Source organism: Telopea speciosissima, chromosome 1 (assembly GCF_018873765.1).
Source record: "Telopea speciosissima isolate NSW1024214 ecotype Mountain lineage chromosome 1, Tspe_v1, whole genome shotgun sequence".
NCBI lineage: Eukaryota > Viridiplantae > Streptophyta > Magnoliopsida > Proteales > Proteaceae > Telopea > Telopea speciosissima.
Genome location: NC_057916.1, coordinates 30965802 through 30980241, shown reverse-complemented (window position 1 = coordinate 30980241; position 14440 = coordinate 30965802). Strand labels below are relative to the sequence as shown.

At 37.8% G+C, this 14440-nt stretch overlaps 1 protein-coding gene across 1 annotated transcript; it reads left to right on the top strand.

Annotated features, from left to right (window-relative positions):
* The first annotated feature begins 1070 nt into the window (after positions 1-1070).
* Positions 1071-11854, top strand: LOC122648791 (AT-hook motif nuclear-localized protein 14-like). Its single transcript, XM_043842019.1, has 6 exons — positions 1071-1573; positions 6869-6921; positions 8084-8215; positions 10822-10983; positions 11114-11411; positions 11513-11854. Exons 1-6 carry the CDS (start codon positions 1111-1113, stop codon positions 11575-11577), a joined length of 1173 nt encoding a protein of 390 aa, XP_043697954.1. The 5' UTR covers positions 1071-1110; the 3' UTR covers positions 11578-11854.
* The last annotated feature ends 2586 nt before the right edge of the window (positions 11855-14440 follow it).

Here is a 14440-nt window from a genome sequence, read left to right as displayed (position 1 = left end):
AGTCAAACCTGGTTAAGGAGAGTTATGTTTTTGTCTTATTAATAATTGGTGAATTAAGAAGCTATTACTTTACCTTTTTTACCCTTTATCTTATTCTTAGAGGTTCTTTAATGTAGGATTAATCTTGTCATTTCACATCGACACAACTTTTGAAAATGATAAGTTACTCGCAACTTATTTTGAAAACTTTTTGATACTCTCAATATACTATTAGGAATAAAATAAAAAATAAAAAATTAACATTACAATCTTATTATAACCATCCTTGATTTTTCAATATTTTGTCTCACTTTTTGGCAAATTCCTTTTGAGTTGAAATTGACAAGTTAATAGGAACCCTAAAGTTTAAAATCGTCCACAATATGCCAACCCAATCTGATTTACGATATGACACAAGTAGGCATGCTACCATGGTTTGGTTATGTGGACCCTAACCAAAAAATCTTCTCTTCTATTTTATTTTAGGTCAAATGTTCTCTGTGCCAGGGGTGCAAGCTGTGCCCAGACACATGGGGGTGAGTGAAATGACCACCTTGCCCCTCTAATGGCAAGCCCATGTGTCTGAGTAGAGGCTGCGCTACGGCACAGAGAACATCAGCCCTTTAATTAAAGATCTTAAATTTAGTCTACATTGTCAAAAAAAAAAAACGAAAAAGAACAAAATAGTAAACAAAATCTAGTGTAGATATTTATATGTTATATTATATACATCCGAATCCAAAAATGTATATGTTAAATTGTAAACCTCCGTAGCCTGTACGGTAAAGTTCCTTATTTACAATTCAAAAGGGATGAATCTCGAATCTAATAAAGAAGATTAAAATTTCAGGCAACACGTGTGAACAGTACTACAATTGAAAATTAGAATGTTTCTTAGAAAATTATATGCGATGTGGGTCCATGCGTTGGACGGTCAAGATTGACGGCATGTGCAGACGTGGCAAAACTTTCAATTACTACCTAACACTTATGCACATCCGTTAGATGCCACAGAAAATTGAAAACCCAATTAACTGAAAAAAGAAAAGAAAAGAAAGAAAAACCCAACCAGTTGCCCAATTCACCATCTCTTGCTCTCTCTCTCTCTCTCTCTCTCTCTCTCTCTCTATAATGGAGGGGAACGAACATAGCCTGAGTTCTTACTATCACCAACAGCCTCACCACCATCATCAGCAGCAACAGCACCACCACAGCGGCGGCGGCGCCACCACCGCCACTGCCAACTCCGCTGCCCCAAATGGTATATTCTCCGGTCCCCTCCACAACTTGGCTTCCTCAGTCCATTACTCTACTTCTGAAGGGACTCCTCTGGTTTTCCCTCCTCATACCGTTACCGGCAGAGCCCCCGTCTCTGCTTGTACGCCACCGGAGACCGTAAAAAGGAAGAGGGGAAGGCCCAGGAAGTATGGTACTCCTGATGCGCCAGCAAGCGCTACGCCCTCTGCTTCTTCGGCCAAGAAGGTCTCTGTTACTTCTGATTCTTCGCTTCCTCTTTCTCCTTCTTCGTCTTCTCCTCATAAGAAAGAGCAGTTGTCGGCTTCGTCTCCTAAGAAAGCCCAATTGGTTGCTCTTGGTTAGTTGCTTAAAACCCTTCCTCATTTTATCCTCTTCTTCGCGAATTGTTAATCTGATTGCTTTCTTATGCTTGCATGTTGATGGTAGATAAGCATAATGAGTGTGTCATTACGTTTATTTGAGATTCAGTGATTCCAAGTGTTCCATTTCGATTAGTAATGCTGTCTACATTTCTTCTTTTTTATTTTGGAGAGTGTTATAGTTGATTCTCTAGGACTTGTATGTGCATGCACAAGGTCATTTGAAAGGGGAAGGGGGGGAGGGGAAGGAAGGGAACCATTTTACCCCCATGTTATTGATCTCAGCACAGCACTTGGAGACGGCTTGTAGCCTTGCATTCCCACTGGAGGCAGCAATCTGGTTTCCTTTTCTTTGTAGATTGTGATTAATTACATTCCCCCACTTCGTCCATAAATTCAAACTTTATTGCAATTTTCAATGAATGAGGACAGTATATAACAAGAACCAAAATAGAACCATCATATTAACTTTAACAATGTTGTTATTGAAGTTCAACAACAACAAAGGAGGTCATCAAAAACAGATGAGACATGGGTTTTCTAGATCCCATTCTATTCAACTTATTTTTTTTCCAGTTTGTTCTTCCTATTTGGTTCCTTGTAATTAGTTGGGGATAAAATGTAGTTCACATACCCAACTTAAGTTTTTATTTACTTATTTGTTTAAATTTTATCATTATCGAAGATTGTCCATTTATATTGCTGCCCAGTTGAGACAATTGAGTACCTTTATCAGATTAGAGTCATACTTGAGGCATTGAGTATGGGGACACTTTCCTGTGTAAATTGTTGTGATAACAGGATGGTCTTAGCACATTTATGTTTGAGGCAAGGGAGAAAAATCTTATCTCTCAACTCCTTTTTCTTTGCCTCCATCAAGTAAATATGTTGATGAATTCGAACGCATAAATATTTACAGTTCTTACTAACAAAAAATTATAAGGTTGGATTATAGTTTGACCGAGACAATTAATTTCTTTGAGTATTTAGTGTGTAAATTGTGCTATGTTGATGTTGTTGTTTCTCTTGAAAGCAGTAGGATTTTGAGAGTGTAAAGTTGCAATTAGCAAGGGTTTTAAGGCTTGGATGTCAGTTGGTTTTGTAAATTTTAGTGCTTAATGAGATTGATATTTTGGAGCTGGAATAGGTCTTTTATTAGGATTAGAGTATTCGATTTTGATGGGCAGCAGATAAGTTCTAATCCAAGCTATTCATTTTGTGGGCATAATCAAAAGAAACTTTTAAGTTTTAACAAACATGTGATTTTCTGAGTTATAACTGCTGTTTGATCAGTCAAATCAATATGTAAACTACCTGATAATTGACAGAACAGATTAGGAATTAATCTAAAACTCCAGTATGTATTTATGTATGTATGTATAATGTATGAACTTATACTTTTCTGTACTGTTTCATTCACTTGATAAAAATTTATAAATATCTAAAATTTCATATTTAAATTATAGATAAAATCTTACCTCCATAATTACTATTTAAATTAAACCAACCATAAAATTTCTTTAAAAAACATAAAATGCAAAAATCAAAATGCACTGAGACTTCTTCGAAAACAAAGGAGGACTGAAGAATAGAAAAGGCGGAAAAATAAAAATAGAAAAGAGAACGCAGATTAGGGGGGTAAAATATACTGTTTATTTTGACCTCCAATCAAGAATGTTTGTTTCAGTCATTTGGATTAAAATCTTGTGAAGAAACCCAGTTTCTGTTAAGGTTACCATGCTGGAAACTCTAACATGACTCTTCTGATGTTTAGTTTCTCTTACATAGAAGAGGAAATGGAGAAAGGATTGGAAAAGATGGGGGGGGGGGGGGGTTAAGGAGTGAAGAGAGGAGAGTAAGAGGGGAAAGGATGAGTGAGAGTTGAAAAGGGAGTGGGGGTGGGAGATGTAGTTCCAGATTTCGGTTATGAGCCTGGTTTCGCACAGGCTCGAAACCGAAAATAGTTCATGATTCGGCGAAATTTTGGGTGAAACCTGGTAGATTGCTGAATGGTTCTGTTTGGTGGTTTCGAGGCCCAAATGGCCAAATTAAGTCCCTAAACTGAAACCCTATTTTAGATCAGCCAAACATAGTGGAACCCTTAGATTTAAAAAAAATACACACCAAAAATGGAAGTTTGACTTTGGATCCTTGTTTGGTAGTTTACGCTGTACGTTGATGTATGCATTCTCTAATATGGCCTATTCCACACAATATTTAGTACTAAAACACGCGTAATTCAATTAAAACAATTTAAATATGCATTAGGATTGAATAGACATAAAATTATAAATCATTTCATAATTATCAAATGTTATACATGGTTCATTACAGATAGTGAAAGATATGGGAGTCAAGAATACAAACAAGTCACACTTATGTCCATCCTAGAGTCTTAGTACTGCATCGTGTTCCGGACTGGATCTAAACCACTAGAATGTTGTTGCTGAAGCAAGTTATCCTCCGACTGTATCACAAATGCTGGCCATGTGGCCCATGTCATTGTATGTTGGAAGAAACACTTGAAGTCCTCCACAGCAGCCCTGTAAATGGAATCGTCAACAGACTTTAGGTACCCTAACCTAGGCTATAGATCTCTGAACCGTGAAGTAGAACTCGATTACGAGCCACTGTTATTGGATGGTGGCTGTGGAGTCGATAACGGCATGTATGGTTGGGGGTGGGAATGAGAAGATGCTGTCCACAAATGATGACCCACCGTGTGACTAACCCTAATATTCAGAGGATAATGATGAACAGGAGCTATACTGCCCATAGGCACCATACCCACCATAGCCAGCGTAGTCGGAATCGGTGCTTGCTGTGGCATATGATAGTACACATCATTGCCCATGCACACTACTCTCCTCTTCTTACGCCTCCGAGAGTGCCAGTCAAGCTCGTAACATCGATGTCTATGGATTCCATGCTATCATCCTCCTCCTCAGTTGGTATGAATCAGCGGTGCAGGCCTCTCGAGTAGCTTGCATGTGTGGGGCACGTGCATCATGGTCAACATCTTGTGTGGCATGATCAAACCAACTCTCGCCTGTGCAGTGGATGGGCTCTAGCTCTAGATCTGCGGGGTGGTATCCCTCACACATGGATGCAAATCGATCATCCTATCACTGTCATCATCATCATCACCACAAGTTTGCCCGTCGAACCAGCGAAGTGAACGAAATGGATTAAAATTTCAACCCATTTCGTTCGAAACTTTGCATTTTATTTTTAAGAAATGTATCATTTTGGTCGAAACAATACCGATACGAAACATTTCGTGCAATTTCAACGATATATCGACCGAAAAACTGCTTACCTTCCACATCGTTAGTGATTTCATTTCGACATCTGTCGAAACCAAGATATGTTGCCAAATATGGTAAAATTTCGGGTGGGGGGGAAGCCAGAGAGAGATAGACACATGGAGATAGAAATAGTTAGGCAAGGATAGGTTTATCGAAGGGAGGGAGGGAACAAACTGCCCATTAGATATCCTAGCAAGGAAGTTAAGTTCCATTATTCCTGGATAGCTTTGACAAGGGTACACGGATTTCTTTTTTCCCTATTTTTTGGGGAAGTTATTTGGGAAATGTTTTGCTTCTTTTGATTCCTGCATCTTTTAAAATATTTTCATTTATCTACAGATATTTTATGAGCTTATTATTGTACTATATTCATGAAAGTATTTTTCTAAGTTCTTGACTATCAATTGATAACGATATCATAATATAACTAGATTATCTTGTCTTCATTTCAGTGGTTTTAAGTTTTTTTGTGGTTGCTCCGTTTGCCACTTCACTTCTGCATCCTAATCTATGTGTTTTACCAAGGCTCCGTTTGTCTTAATGTAAAATAATCTTCTGGAAAATAAATAAATAAATAAATAAATAAATATATATATATATATATACATTGACACACACACACACACACACACAAGCAAACATGCACGTGCAAATGTACGTTTGGGCAATGGTTAGGTGGCGAAGAGAGATGCATTTGCAAACAAAAGAGTTCATATGGCAACAGAAAATCTCATATGCTTACACTTCGGCAATTCCATTGGCTTTCTATACCCAATTTTTCTTGCCCTCTACATCTTTTTAACCCGTAAAAGTTTACCAGTCTCTGAGGTCAACATCCTTGAGGAAGGAAAGAAACAAACCCATTGCAATTTAGATGCCCCCAAATATGAATCTTTATCTGAGTACCATTAAGGCTGAGGCATAGCAAAAGGAGATACCAAAATAAGTTTCAAAATACAGATTCCCTCCATACCCAGATACCAATTTAAAACAAAAGTTGATAACTTGTCAAAGGAACATGAGGTAATATTAGAACAAATGCAAGGATTAAGAAAACCATAAGTCAGAATATAAAAGCAATCCTTTTCTCATTTCTACATAAATTTCAAAAGAACTGAATTTTCTGCTCAGATCTGAGGCTTATAATGCAGCCTATACCATGGGGTGGAGTCGTCCATGGGTGTCAAGTGTATCAATGATCTAGATATAACCACTATTTTGGGAAAACAATAGAAGTTGTTTTCGTATTGTGTTTCAGTATGATATATTCCCCCTGTTTTTAATCCTAATGCAATTTTGTAGTGGGTTTTAACAAATCCCATAAAATATTTTATGATGAAACAAAAAAAGTGATTGTCATCTAGTCTTTTAGACTTTTACTAAGAAATAAATTTGGTTTTGTGTCCCACACTCCCACCAGGCTTACTCTTTGTGGGCTTTTCATTTCTGGCTTACCCTGTCAATTCTGTATTCCTGTGATAGACCACTCACAGTTCTTAATAAAGACTTCTCCTATACTTTCTGTTGCTTATCAAATATAGATAATGATATCATGCCGGAAAAATGAACACAATCATGATCTTGCAAGATCTCTCTATATGAATGCAATCTGCAGATGGATAGTGATAATAGCTTTTGTTGTACTTTTTGATAGCAGGTGGAAATATCTTTTGTGGTTTTGAAAGTTGCTATCGTATAGTGCTTCTGGTTGGTTATAGAACCTATCCAAGTTACTTGTGGATTTAGGTCAATAGCTTTTTTATTTTTTTTCTGCTTTTTCTGGATGTCTTTAGCTTGATTAGTGCCGATAGATTGTTTTTATATTATTGTTTATCAAAGTTTTGCTATGGAGAAATTCTCTTTTTCTTACATGCTACATTATCCAGAAGTTTTCAGTTTTCTCGCATACTTAATTTTTGTTATGTGCATTAAAATTTGAGCTCATTGCTTTGCGATTTTATGCAGGGGATGCAGGACAAGGGTTTACACCTCATGTCATTACTGTAGCTGCTGGAGAAGTATGCATTGATATACTTGAAAAATATCCAATTTACTAGAAATGTTGAGATTTACTCATTTTGACAATCTAGACTGTGAAGGTTCTTTAGAAATATTGTTAAGTTCTTGCAACCTGTGAAAATATAACAAAATTCAGGAGTGGGGTTATTGGAGTTGTCACGTATTCTGTTGGCAAGAAGTTCGGGAGTCAAATAGAATGGGTATGAAAGTAGACATGCAAATATTTTGAGAAGATCGTGAAGTTAGTTTTCGTCTAGGGCTATCCGTGGCCTCTCTAGTCTGTGCTTCATAAACTTCCGGACTGAATGCAGCATACATGGATATCTCTATGGTATTAATTCTGTTAGGCATAGTGGATCTAATAAATTTATAGATCAGATTCTTGCTTGTGTTATTGTTTGAATCTCATCAGTAGAACTGTCTAAAACGTTTGTCACAGAATTTCTATGAGCAAATCTGAGTTGAATAACTAATTTTCATGCACAGACAAAAAGAACATTATCTTCGTCAGTTTGTTCAAGAGCATCCTTTATTTTTCCTTTTATTTTTTCTTTGATTGACAATGGCTATTCATTAAAGTTTAAAAGAAGAGCACAGACAAAGGGTAATATAATGGTGGCCTTTTCAGCTTACCCTTTACTGGGTTCAAACTTGTATTGGCAATGGGGTCATTAACTGTGTGCAGTATCATGTCATGATAGTCATGATAGTCATGATAACTCATAACACTTTTCTACTTCCTCGATTTAGACAGACAGTAAGGAAATTAATTCGAGTTTATATTTGAAGAACCATAGTGCTGTCCTTTTGTTCATACTTATCTTGGGCGTGGACTGTGTATTGAACAACATTTGAATTCTTGGGTGCTCATAGATTTCCAAGGGCAAGTAATCTTGAACAACTTCAACTGAGGGAAATCCAAGATAACTCAACCTGGCACTGGGGGAAAAAATAGAAAAGGATAACTTAGCTTAATTTTAAATACTAAATAGCACCAGTTGTTGTTGATGTCCATCTTCACTTTAAAATACTAAATAGCACCAGTTGTTTTTGATGTCCATCTTCATTCTTTACTTCTGAATTAAGGGTATGTACCACAGGTCAGATAGTGAAGTTATTTATGTCATATAATTCCAGCTAATTCGTGAATTCATTCGACAGGATGTTGCCCAGAAAATCATGTCATTCATGCAGCAACGGAAGCGTGCAGTCTGTATCCTCTCGGCATCTGGTTCAATTTCTAATGCATCTCTTCGCCAGCCTGCCACACTGGGGGGCAATGTGACATATGAGGTAGATTATCTTTATGTTCTTTCCTTTAGGTTGCTTTTTGTTGTTCCGAAAAACTTATAATTGGAAGAATATAATTCATTAAATAGAGGTGAAGAATTTACCAGCTGATGACTAAGAAAATGGGTTGCTTTTCTTTCCTATGTTCACATAATCCACTTGCAAAGTATCACCTCAACTTGTTTATATACTTGGGTTTAAAGACATTTTCTACGTATTAGTTGCATTGTCCTACTTTGTTCTGCAGAGGATTTAGTTTCAATATGTGATGGTTTTTGCTTAGTACTGGCTGAGGTTGGTTGCATAGATTCCCTTTCTTTTCTCTCTATAAAAGACAGGTTATTCATCATTAAAGAAAAAGAGAAATTGGTTTATATGTTTATCCTGATTGAAAATGCAGTATTTTGAACTACCCTTAGGTGAATTGACATTGCCAGCTGCCTCACCATGGAATAGACTCGAGTTTGAGTCTCTTGGGTTGCATGCAATTGTGTGTACTTGCAGTGATCCGCATGGTCAGCTCTTTACATCCCCCACCCACAAGTTGTACCACCCCCCCCCCCCCCAAAAAAAAAAAAAAAAAAAAGGGCCAGTGGGGGGGGGGGGGGGGAAGAACTAACCTTAAAAATTATAAATCACACTTTTACCCCCTCCCCCAGTATAAAATGAGAAAATCATGAATTGAAAATCTTCTAACTATAAATATTTCTGGAATTTGACATGCCCTTTCCGAAACATTTTTCTATGCAACGCATGGGGGAAATATATGTGTGTGAAATAATCCCCTTTTTTGAGTTTCCTGTATGAATTGATATACGGCAAGTGTAGCGGCTGAAGAAAAGGGAGTGGGAAATCTTGGTGATGCTTAATTTTGAGATATTTTGAATTGTGAAATAAATCCATAGGTTTTTAAAATAAAATGATCTATTCGTGGTATGCTTATTCTTAGAGGTTAGAGTGCTATGGAATGCCTAATTATCATAGGCTTATTGGAGGTGCTGTGTGATTTCCCTTTTGAGATTAGTTTCATCCTATTTAGATGGGATTACAGCTCCAATGGCAATTCAATGTTGGCTCGGTCACAGTTACTCGTACTCTTGAATTCAAAATCTTTCTTGTCTAAAGTAGTCTGAAAGAGTTTTGCTCCTTTTGTTTCTCTACTATGGCAAAGTGAATACCTGAGTTCTCCAAATGCTCAATCAGTTAATGGTTGGATTGTATACCTTTCAGTGTCCCTTATAACTCCCTCCCCCCCACCCAAAAAAAAAAAAAAAAAAAAAAAAAAAAAAAAAAAAAAAAAATATTCTTTCGCCGTGGTGGATAATGTTTCTTTCAAGTTTTAATTGATTGAAGTATCTGATCCTCCCCCTTCTTTGAAAAGAAAAGGAGAAAATGGTTTTTCTGATCTTCTTTTACATTCTTTCACTTTGGTTTTCTGAAGAGGTCCTTAAGAGAGGATCTTTCAGACTTATGAGTTTAGGGGAGCAATGATATTCAAGGACCAATTGGAAAAGCCTATTGAGTAGATTGATTTATCTTCTAATATTTTGTTGTTTTAAATAAAGTATACAATCAAGTGAGTCAATTGACTCTGGAGGAATCAAAGTTCTGAGGAGTAAAGCACTTGACATTGAGTCATGCTTATTTGGAGTCAGTAATAGCGTGAATGTGTTCGTAGGTAACAATTTTTTGTAGCCATGCTTAACTGTGGATTAAATGGATCATTTAGATACAACTTCAATCTCAATGAAAAACCCACTCCTGTGTAGTATCGAAACTGTATGAATGTGCTTCAATTCTATCTCTAGACCTTCATAGATGCAATTAACATGATCTTTTGTCCCTGTTGGATCCCTCATTTGGATATTGTACCTGTATCATCTTTTATCTCATGGTTCGAGGTGAAACAGCATTCTTACATTGATTTTCTATTGTTCAGGGCTTGGTAAATGGTTATATGATCATTGCCATCATGCTATGGTGATGATTTTTTATTCTTTTTTTTCTTTCCCAGCTTTTTTGCCATGCTGTGTGGAGTCATCCTACTAGTCTAATTTCTGAATTGAGAATCACATCTCCTTTTTCTCCCCATTACGTAAGCTTTTTCTTTGGATCAATTGTCATCCACCAAATCACTTACCTATTGACCTATTGACAATTGATGCATCTTCCTATCTTTTTCTATAGGATGAAAAATTATCATGTGGCTCACCTTCGATGCAGGAATCTTCTCTTTGAGCTCATTTCGGTTAAAAGAAGTTTGAAGGGGAAAAAGATCTTATTCCTTTTTCATCTAGTTTAGCTTTTAACATATTTTTTTTTCTGAATCAAAGCCAATAAATTAGTAGAAAATACCAATATTACTACATAATTTTTCGTATCACATTGGAGTACAAATGCCAGAATGTGCATATCTTCACTATTTGGTACTTTTTTTCAATGATTAACTGAAAACTTTAGGCTTTGTTGCTGCTGGAGATAACCCCATTTATTTGTGGTAAGGCTGAATCGAGTTGAGTTGAGTTGCTGATAGAGACGATGCATTAAAATGTGGTTTCATTTGTCTATGTCATGTCTTAACATCAATCGTGTAATGCATTGGATTTCAGGGCCGTTTTGAGATCCTTTCTCTGACAGGATCTTACCTGCATAGTGAGGTTGGAGGAGCATCCTCAAGAACTGGTGGACTTAGTGTATGTCTGTCTGATTCTGATGGTCGGATTGTTGGTGGTGGAATAGGGGGGCCATTAAAGGCTGCCGGCCCAGTGCAGGTGCTGTTCTCCAAGCCCCAAATTTTATTTTTCCTCTCTCCCCCCTCCCCCACCCCAAATCCTGGGGGAATGAATTATCAAACCCCTGGCTTTGAACGTGCAGTGTAAGACTTTTTGCCAACTTGCACAGGTTATTGTTGGTTCCTTTGTGATTGACACCAAAAAGGAAGTTAGTGGTGGCCTAAAAGCTGATGCTTCTACCAGCAAGTTACCGTCACCACTAGATGGGGCAACAATCTCAACTGTAGGCTTCCGACCATCACCGGACTCTTCTGGGAGAATCTCAGTCAGGGGAAATGATGAGCATCAAAATATTAGTCCAGATCATTTCATGTTACAACCTCGAGGAATGCATGTAATGACTGGACTGTCAAATGATTGGAGGAGTGGCCCAGATGCTAGAAACAATGCTTTCATTGAACTCGCAGGTGTGCTTCTTATTGTTGAGAAGAGTGCTTGTTGATTGAGATGTGACTAAATATACACTGACCTTTATCTTGACTTCCTGCTTTTGGCTAATTGTTTGCAGGAAGAAAAGATCATAGAGCATGCCATTCTCCAGAAGATGGGGAGGATGAACAGATTCGAGAATAGGCCTGTTGGTTATGAAGGTGCTGATCATATTCGGATTTCATTGGTAAAGGAATCAGTTTTATAATAGGCTTTTGTAACAGGTTGATGTACAGCCGTTGTTCATCAGGAGCATAACCTATTCTCTGTACAGGATATTGGCTGTTTGCAATAGCTTTTGGCCTTTAGTCTTCTGCTGATATATAGGTGATGATTTACATTATCAGCATGTTGAAGGCTGAGGTGACTTAGCTTGTGCTCTGTGCATTCAACTGGCAACAAGATTGATTCTCTCTTTTTCCACCCTCGTTTTCTCAACCTGATGATATTTTTGGTGGCAGCTCAACAGTATACATTCTTGTGACGCCAATGTGTTGCAGCTTCCATCGTCTCTCATGTTTGTTTATCTATAATTTATTTCTATGGATGTGATTCCTATTCGAACATCTATAGTTGCCAGATGGGGAGTGGAGACAGAACACTGCTGGAAAACAGTTGAGAGGGATCATTGGAAAATGCAGGAAACCATTTGAAGCAATGAATCTTTAGATTTTGGAAGCATGAGGAAATATGGAACTATGCAAACCATGAGACCTCAGAAATTGGAGAGGACGAACAACTTGAACTCAGATTCTGATCCATCCAAGAATTGCGATTATTCTCCAAAACAGTTCCATGTTGAGCAGACATCATACCTCGATTATCCATAGTGAGACTAACTGCTCCACCAAAATCTTGATCCATGAACACCAACTCAAGAATGGGGCTAGAGGGAAGGAGATTCCAATAGTTCATGTGGTGGATCCACCATTTCTGCTCGACTGTAATCTGCCCTGGAACAGTACCTCTTCCCAACCTAACAATTGGCTTCTATACTATAAGGACCACGCTTCCATATGGACGTGGTTTGCATATGGAAGGCATGCATCAATGCAATTGTAGTCCAGGTAAACCTAAAACGAAGGCACATTATTTCTACTGATATATGCATAGATCATGGACATGCGTGTGAAACGGTGGAGCATGCCCTTCTTGAATGCCCACTTGCTTTACAGGCTTGGTTTGCCTCTTCCTTCATTATGCAATCAAATTGCGGCGAGTCGATGCTTTGAATGGGTGATTGAGTGGGGATGGCCCTCGGACTAAACAAATTGAGAACAATGGTTCTTTGTAGCACATGCTTTGATGGATTGGGATATTTGGAAGCAAAGGAATTCTAGAGTCTATGAGGAAACCAACCCTCCATTTATTGATATCGTTGGTAAACAAAAATGTGGAAGAAATGTTTACTTTAATATAATCCCTCACAGATCTACTCAACATGATCAAAATTCAAGGCCTATTTCTTCCTCTAACTTTGTAACCCCAGAAGAATGCTTCTCATTCTTTTCAGATGCCGCTTTCTCAACTAGACCAAAGGCAATGGGTATAGGCTGTTACACTCTTAATGAACAAGGGAAATTAGTATGGATAGCTACAGATCATATATATCCATCCTCAGTTATTGTCGAGGAAGCCCTTGCAATCAAGCTTGTGTTGCAAATGGCTCATCTAGCTCACATCCATTAGGTTGGTATTTACTCCAATTACCAATCTCTTATTCGCTACTATTGTATTTGTAGTATAAAAGATAAGTTTCAAAACTCGTTAAACACTGTTTCCTTTTATTGCTTTGTTTTGTAGTCTTCCTATCTTGATTCCTTGGCCACCCCATTGCTTGCTTTAATAAACATTTTACTCCTCCATGAACAATCATATATATTTATGGGAACTATAAGACCCCGTTTGTTTAGAGGAGACTTAGGTGAGGTGGGAGAATTTGGGTGGGAAAATGTTGATGTGGCACTTCAAAATCTCATTTCAATCTTGTTTGGTTAATTTGGGGTGGTGAACTTACAAAAGCTCAAGAGACATCATTAATTGTTTTGTCTGTAGATGTGGCACTTCAAAATCTCACCCCTTTGCTATCCAAAGTCCTACTAAATTGAATTTAGTTATTGTTAATGGGAAAAGTAAATTTACCTCAATATTTCCACCACAACAAAACCCCCCACCAATATGTGGGTCCCATTTTTTCAACAATCCTAGTCCACCTTCCCCTTTAAATAAAAGGGGCCTAAGGTATAAAGGGTCCCAAAGGAAAGTATCCCTTCTTGGGGATGTCCGGGGGTATGTCTAGGGTGCTTTTCACACACATGCGGGTCGAATCGAGCCAGATCGGTGCAGTGTGGTTAAATGGCCTTGAGTTTGGATCCATTAGAATGTACTTTTTGGAGAAAAGACAAGGTATTTTGGGCCCAGTTGTGACTAAAGCTTTAAGTTACGGGGCCTAACATTATGCCCAACACGAATTAGACATTCATTATTTTAAGATACATCCCTTCATATGGGTTGTGTGTCTTCACAAAGACATACCCATACGTAGGAGAAGACCAAATATGTGGATTTAGAATCTCCAAGGGAAATTGAATCCTGACCATACATTTTAGGGACATCCCCTTGAAGGGGCATCTCCACATATATAAATAGGGGTGGATGGCTGCCTTATTCATTCATTCAAAACTTGATTTGTAGACTACTCTCTCTCTCTCTCTCTCATATCGAATTGTCTATTCCCTATTTGATTTTTCTTTTTTATTTTGGTGAATATTTGATTTTTCTTGATTGTTGAGCAGAACCCTTCTTATCTATGAGTAAACCATAGAGTGAGTACAACACTTCTAAGTTTTTTCCTGACGGTTGTTTCATCTTGGAGGTCCAAACATAAGGTACCCGGAGTGCACAACAAGGAGCGTTTTCCTACCTTAAGGAGAGTGTCGTCGTAGGCACGATTCAAGCTTACCTGTAGCAGAATCATTGTTACTTGAAGATTGATTCCGTTGAAGTT